Source organism: Blastomyces gilchristii, assembly GCF_000003855.2.
Source record: "Blastomyces gilchristii SLH14081 genomic scaffold supercont1.1, whole genome shotgun sequence".
NCBI classification, from domain to species: domain Eukaryota; kingdom Fungi; phylum Ascomycota; class Eurotiomycetes; order Onygenales; family Ajellomycetaceae; genus Blastomyces; species Blastomyces gilchristii.
In genome coordinates this window covers 357,388-364,631 of record NW_003101682.1, presented here as the reverse complement: position 1 = coordinate 364,631, position 7,244 = coordinate 357,388, and the positions used below count along the sequence as shown (strand labels likewise).

Below are 7,244 nucleotides of genomic sequence, written 5' to 3'. Positions count from 1 at the left end.
TCCGCGAATACAGAGTGACTGGCTGGAATAGATGAATGGAAAGGTTGGACGGTTAGGAAAAGAGGAACGAGGAAAAGAGTAGGAATAGGAGAAAAAAAGAAGAAAAAGAAAAAATGGAACCCATTTCCCACACATTCGATTGCATCAAATTAAACGAGGATAAAAGAGATGGCATGGGAAAAAACAGCACAGTACATTGTAGGTTAGCAAAAAGAGACGCTCCCAAAACAACACAGAAGAGGACAAAGACAGAGCAAACCAACGCAGCAAGGATCATACAACACCCCCCATAAAAACGGCACACAAAAGCGGGTACGCAGGCACGCAGGCACGCAAGCACCATATGAAGCAAAGAAAAGCAAGGCAATGCAGACAAAGCAGCACCGCAGAAACCTATCCTATAGACATGACTTCATACCCTTCTTTCTTTTCTTCCCTCGTTTCACTCTTTGTCTCCTTCCTCCCTTTCCCTTTCCCTTTTCCAACCCCCCACCGTCTCTCTTTTTTTTTAATATATATAAAAACACTACCCATCATCATCCCCATCCCCATCACTATGCGCACTCGTACTCGGCCTCCGAACCGCACCCGCACCGCTCGTTTTCGACTTCTTCCCCCCATGCCCACCGCCATGCTGTCCATTCCCACTCAACGCCGTAGCTGCAGCCTTCCTCTTCTGCCCCGGCGACACATTCTGCGCGGCGGAGTGTGGATGTGGTTGCGGATGTGAATTTGGACGTGAATTCCCTTTCGCCCCAATCCCAGCAGAGTTATTGTTATTATTGGCATTACTCCCATGATTTGGCAAATTCTCAATCCCCGTCGCGCCCGCTGCAGCATTCTTCTCCATCTGGGCCACTTCCTCGGCCGTTAAAAACCGGCCGCCCGGTCCGCGCGGCCGGCGCATCGCGTGGTTATGTCGCGATTCGTGGAGGTAGGGCTTGCGGCCCTTTGACGTTAGGCGGAGTTGGTCTTCGAGTTTTTGGCGCGCGACGCGTCGTTTGAGGATGCGGTGGAATTGCTTGGCGTTAACATAGAGGGGGGATTCTTCGGCTGGGGCGGCTGGGGGAGCGGGGGCGGAGGCAGAGGTGGTGGCTACGAGGTCTTGCGAGGGCGGGGGAGGTTGTTGTTGTTGCTGTTGTTGTGGAGGTGGAGGTGGAGGGTGTTGAGTATGTTGTGGGTGCTGAGCATGCTGAGGGTGTTGAGAGTGTTGAGGCGGGGCGGACATCGGTGACGGGCCTGGCGGGGGTCGTTGCATGGTGTGGTTGTGGCTGTGGTTGAGGGCGGGTTGGGCGTTTTGTACATGTGGACTGCTGACTTGTTGGCTCATGCGACGTTGTTGTTGTTGTTGTTGCTGATGCTGATGCTGCTGCTGCTGCTGCTGTTGCTGCTGCTGCTGTTGTTGTTGTTGCGATGGTGGTTGTTGCTGTTGCTGCTGTATCGACGCGTTTTGTGGTATTTGCACCTGGCTGGAGAGCGGCGCCATCTGGACAGGTACTTGCGGTGGTGATCTTGGATGTCGTTCACTCTTCACCTGGGAAGATGGTAACCTAGGTGAGCCACGAGCGCCTGGTGGCAATCCACCACCCATCGAGTCCTGATGCAATGGTTGGTAGAATTGGTGACCCGAGGCAGCAGCGGTGGCCATGGCGGCGGCGGCAGCGGCCTGGGTAGGGGAGATTCCATATGTTTGTGGGTGTGGAGCGTACTGTTGAGGGAAATTCATCTGCTGGTGTACCTGGCCGGGCGCGCTTTGTGTTTGTTGGTAATGCGATTGCGACGGGAGGATCGGAGAGGCTTGGTGGTTTGGGTGGGGATGTTGCATGTGTGCTTGAGCGTTTGTGGGGGAGGTGATAGACCCGACCGGCGGGCCAGCATTAGCAGGCGAGGTTTGGTATGGAGGCATGTGTGATGATGCGTGTGGGTGTTGGTTGTGAGGTTGTTGATATTGAGGGGGATACTCCATGATGGATGGTCGCGCTGGTTGGGTGGAATCGACTTGGGAAAACAATTCGCGTTTGTCCTCTTTCCCTTTTATTATTCTATTTAATCGAGCGAGCGAACGAGGAGCTGAGATTCCAGCCCAAGGTATCTATCTACCTGGATTAAACCAGCGGCGGCAAATGCGTTGGGAAGCGCACCAATGGAGTCGCAAGCCAGCAATTTTTATTTTATTTTATTATGTGAGCGAGTAGCGAGTGGTTTCCGATCGAGGGATAGGATGGGAAGGGGAGCGGACAGGATAGGGTGGGACGGGGAACGGGGGCGGCGAAGGGTCGAGAAGGAACGTTTTTGAAAGCGTTCGACAGGCGAAGCGCGAACAAATGATTCGATGTCGCTGGGATGGGGAATCTGCAGCCTTTTCGGTCGCGTCAGCACCTAATGCAGCAGTGGGATGGTCACTGGATTTAGGTCCGGTTGGGAGGGGGCAAACAGACCAATACGAGCGGTCGGCGCCAAAAGACTGATCGGCTATGTGCGTGCACACGCTCAACGCACGAGTTTTCTTTTTTTTTTTTTCTTTTTATTTATTTATTTTTTTTTTTCTCTTTCCTGCCTTTTCTTTGGTTGACACAATCGAGCCAAAAACGGGTTTCAGAAACTTTTTCGAACGCGACGACAGGTGAGGGCCTCGATTGTTAACAAAGAGGCGGGAAAAGGGATTTAAGAAGCAGGTAATATGGAAGGTTTAAAATAAGGGTCCCTTTCGAGCGATGGTTGAACAGCACAGTCTCAGTGAAGACGTGGTTGGGCTCTGATGCAGGAAACCGGGGGGAACTGAGGGCAAGGTGGGTGACAGAAGAGCGCGTTGATGTGTTGTCAAACAGCGGTGGTCGGTTTTGTTTTTCGTTTCGTTTCTTTTTCCAGACTTTTTTATTTTTTATTTTTTATTTTTTTTCCTTTCGGGGTTGGTGCGGGTACTATAATTTTTGCTTCTTTACTCTTTAGGGCGGGGGAAAGAAAAGCAATAATAATGAGTTTGAAAGTTGTGACAACAAAAATGAGAGAAATCAGGGAATAATGTGAGTTTGAAAAAAAAAAGAACCCCCCAAAAAGAATGTAAGAATTGTCGCACTAAAAAAATAAGGGGAAAAAAAAGAGAAATAAAAAAGAGAAATAAGAAAGAAATAATACTAAAAAACACCGAGAAATACGTAGATATCGTAACAAGGCCCAAGGGTTGACAGCGAAAGTGGGTGGCTTCAGTTCGTGTTCTGCAGATGTCTCTGATCAGGACAATGAACCATAACTGGGCCTGGGGGAGGAGAGGCCAGAGGGCAGACGGACGAGCCCGAGAGAGGCAAGGATGGGGATGGGGACGGGGAATGGGGGGGATATCGGCTAGTGTCTGCCACGTCGTAGGCCCGATCTGAGGTGGTGCCCAAGGCTGGTCACTGGAGCCGGGTAAATCCTGGGGCAAAAAAGAGGGTTGCCGGACTGCCAAGTAGGACCAACGTCGAGAGGGTGAAAGAACGAAGAGAGCGGGGGGGGGAGGGAAAAAAGGTAAAATATTGGAGCTTCGTTCTGATGTCAGAGAGGGAGACAAGCAGGCGGAGAACCAACCATACAACGAGTGCAACGTTGGGGAGAGACTAAACAAGTAGGCTATATAAATAAGGGGAGGAGGGATGGTGCAAGAAATAAGGGTAGGGAATCGAGGCAGATCGGAGGATTGGCAAGGATGGATGACAACGACAACAAGGAGAGTGCGAACGTAAACAAGAATAACAGAGTTTTTAGGTATGCAAAAGAGGGCTAGGGATTAAGAACGAGAGCAAGGCGATGGCAAAGAGAGAAAATAATTGGGGGGGGTTATGTGTTGGCAAATGCGGGAGCGATTGTATGCAGGCTACATACATCATTGCTCGTCACAGGAGGGAATACGCCGCGTAGAAGGGAAGAGGAAGAACTGACAAGAAAAATGATCAAACTTACTGCAGCTGTTCTCGTAGCAAGAGGCGAGTAACAAATAAAATATATATACTACATATATATATATATATATATATCTATGTATATATATATATATGTACTCCGTATATATAAACTATTTACACAGTCGTCGGCGCATGTAGGTAGGATAGATAAACAAAGTACAAACAAACTGTATCTGGCTCGATTGGAGTTGTTTCTCCTTATTATGAGGATTTAACTACCGATTGCTGTCTCAAGGTATGTTTTATTGGAGGGAGGGGGCCGCGTTTCAGAGAGTCGGAACAGGCGCTGTGGCAAGGGAGGACTTTGCTGTTGTAGTTTGTTGTCGGCGGGAAATAATACCCTCGAGGTTCTAAAACATAGCCTAGCCTGACTGTCAGAATTACACATTGAGCCCTATTTAATAATCATCTAGCAACGTACAATGTACATGTAATAATGTACTATGCGTAGTTATATCGCCGGGTCCATCACATCAAAACAGAGACCCGTTGCCGGCAAGGGCAGAGGAGACAAGACGACGGCAGAGATGGGGCGCATTGATTGGGTGGACGGGGCTGAACAACAGACAACGGACAACTGACAACGGAAAACGGACAACAAGTGACAGCGGCAAAAACAAACTTACTTACCTTGCTTAATTTACGTTTACCCACGCTACAAGAGGCGGGGGGGCGGGCAGGCGCAGTAACCAACCAATAGTGGCAGTAAGAAACCGTGGCGTGGCAATACGGAGACTGGCTGGCTGAAGAGGGGGATTCGAATTGGAAGAAATAGACGCGCCGCAGTGCAGTGGCAGCAGCAGAGCCTATTTCTTTTTTGCAGTTCAGAGGCAAAACAAGAAGAATGAGGAGTAGAACGGGCAAATCAGAGACCAGCAACGTGACCAGGCTAGTGGACTCGAGACAAAAAACCAAGTCAGAGGGGAGAGTGGATTGATTCTGCTGGGAATTTCAAGGGTTGGCAGCAGACGATTGGATTGGATCAGGACAGGACAAGGACAGGACAGGACAGGACAGGACAGGACAAGAAGAGAAAGGGGGAAGGGGAGAAAAGTCTCTGAGTGGGTTTTGGGTGGCGGGTTGTGAGTGTTGTTGAGAGTGGAAAGTAGTGAAGTTAGTAGTGAGTTAGTAGTGAGTGGTGAGTGGTTGAGTGGTGAGTCGTGAGTCGTGACTGGTTGGAGGTGGGAAAGTTGACGTCGCTGTGGATTTGCCGGGCCTGCTGACTCAGAGCTTAGCTAAGACGGAGTCCGGAAGCGCCAAGGATCGCCAAGGAAGGCGGCTGATGATTTGATTGATGATTGGCTGGCGGATTTGGGCGATTTGGGCGATTTTATTGCGGGCTGGCTGGGAATAAATCACAATCAATCACTCAATTCTTTTTTATTATTTCTCTTCTTTTTTTTTTCTGCTGCCAGCCTGCTGTGCTGGTTGAATCGTGAATCGTGATGATGTGACGGGGGCCAAAAACTAGAAATGGCTGGGTGCGCTAGGAAAATTACTATTGAACTTTAGTCGCCTTACTAACTAGTTACGGGTAACTTTCCCGTCTGTCTCTCGGTTTCCGTCTATCTTCCGTGCGCTGAATTCCCGACGGAGACTGACTGACTGACTCTCCGCAAACGGGGACCCCGGGAAGATAATAATAATATTATTATTAAATGAATATTGGACAGTTTAGAACTTGGAAGGAGAGGGAAAAAATGTGATATGTATAAATCAACCTACGGAGTACAGATAACTATTATTATTGTGAGAGAATTCGTCTGTACTTAAAAAGACTAGCTGTGTTTGCTGGTATTTTGGTCCGGGCGGTCAAGGGATGTATGTACGCAGTACGCAGTATGTTGTTCACAGCTAACTTGCGTCCAAGATCTTCCCACCAATACCTAAGTTACCTCTTATTATTTTATTGATTGCATTGCAGCAGTTATTATTATTTTAATTATATATTATTCTCTCTCCTCTCTCTGCAGTGAGCTCACTGCGAACCCAGCCCTCGAATTTGAGCTGACTGAAGAAATTACCCAGTTAAGATGTCTCATATTGGGCGGCCTTTTTTCTTTTTCTTTTCTTTTTCTTTTTTTTTTTTTTTTTTTTCTTTTTTTTTTTTTTTTTTCCTTCCTAACCGCGTGTGGCTATTTAAACTAAACATGCAGTTCCATTGCCCTCTTTCAGCCCTGGAATTAATCGAAAACGCATCAATAATGATAATAATGCAGCTGTGCCTTATGGGAAATGTGAAAATCTTAAAATACACATCCAACCAATAATAATAATACACTAAGATTGACTGACTATATTTGAAAAATAGAAGTGTTTTCCAGTTGAATCATTCTGAGTAGAAGAGAGTACGGAGTAGCTAGCTACTTACTCTATATAATAATAATTAATTATTATCTTTAGAATAAGAGTGTGTGTTGAGTATTATTGAGTGATTTAAGAAGCTTACAGTGTGTATGTACGGAGTATGTACGTACACCTTTTCTCTTAAGCCGCTTTTGAACAATGGCATTGTCCGGCATGGAACGACTAACACCATGCAACGAGGCATGCTTGATTAATATATGGCCATGCATGGTCATTCTCTTTTCTCTATTTCTTTCTTGCTCATGAATTCCTTGTCAAGACCTTGCATATTGCCTTTTATAGAGAGAGAGAGAGAGAGAGAGAGAGAGAGAGAGAGAGAGAGAGAATAGAAAACAAAACAGACTCCCTACAGTGATTAAGATCAGTAAAATAAAATCCTGATCTGAAAGAAAGGACACATGAATGCCTTTTTCTCTCTCATTGTCCACTCTGTGCCAATTCCTGTCCTCCTTTTTTCTGTATTATTATTGCAGTACAGGTACTAGTTACCACCTCCCTCCCGCCTGCTCTGGTTCCCGACTCTCGACTTCAAAAAAGTAATTCCGAGAACCATAATGACGAACGCTGGAATGGCTGAGGCTTTTTTTTATTTATTTATTTATTTATTTTAATTTGGAGGTTGATGTGCGTTTCTCACGATGAGTCCAACTCTGACTTGGCCTGATCCTGATTCCGATTCCGGTTCCGATTCCGAGTCTTGAGGCAGAGCTCTGTACGAGTGTTTCACCTCCCAGCTTGTCCTTTGGTTTTTGATATAAATGGAAACGCTCACCGCTTCCTTCTCCGTCCGGTGCATGCGTGGATGGGGCTGAGTGTGTGTGGCTGGGAGTCATGTCTTCAGTGGACGCTGTACGTTTTCTCTCGGTCTGATCTGTCTTTCCCAAGTTTCATGTCTTCTTCGCTCTTCGCATCGGATGGGGATGCGGATGCGGATGCGGA

At 47.3% G+C, this 7,244-nt stretch overlaps 1 protein-coding gene across 1 annotated transcript; it reads right to left on the bottom strand.

Moving 5' to 3' along the window:
- Nucleotides 1-526: 526 nt before the first annotated feature.
- On the bottom strand, nucleotides 527-1,906 carry BDBG_00057 (HAPB protein; the record flags this gene model as incomplete). The annotated part of the gene is made up of 1 exon (XM_002628765.1): nucleotides 527-1,906. The coding sequence occupies one exon, from the start codon at nucleotides 1,904-1,906 to the stop codon at nucleotides 527-529; it is 1,380 nt and encodes a 459-aa protein (XP_002628811.1).
- Nucleotides 1,907-7,244: the final 5,338 nt, after the last annotated feature.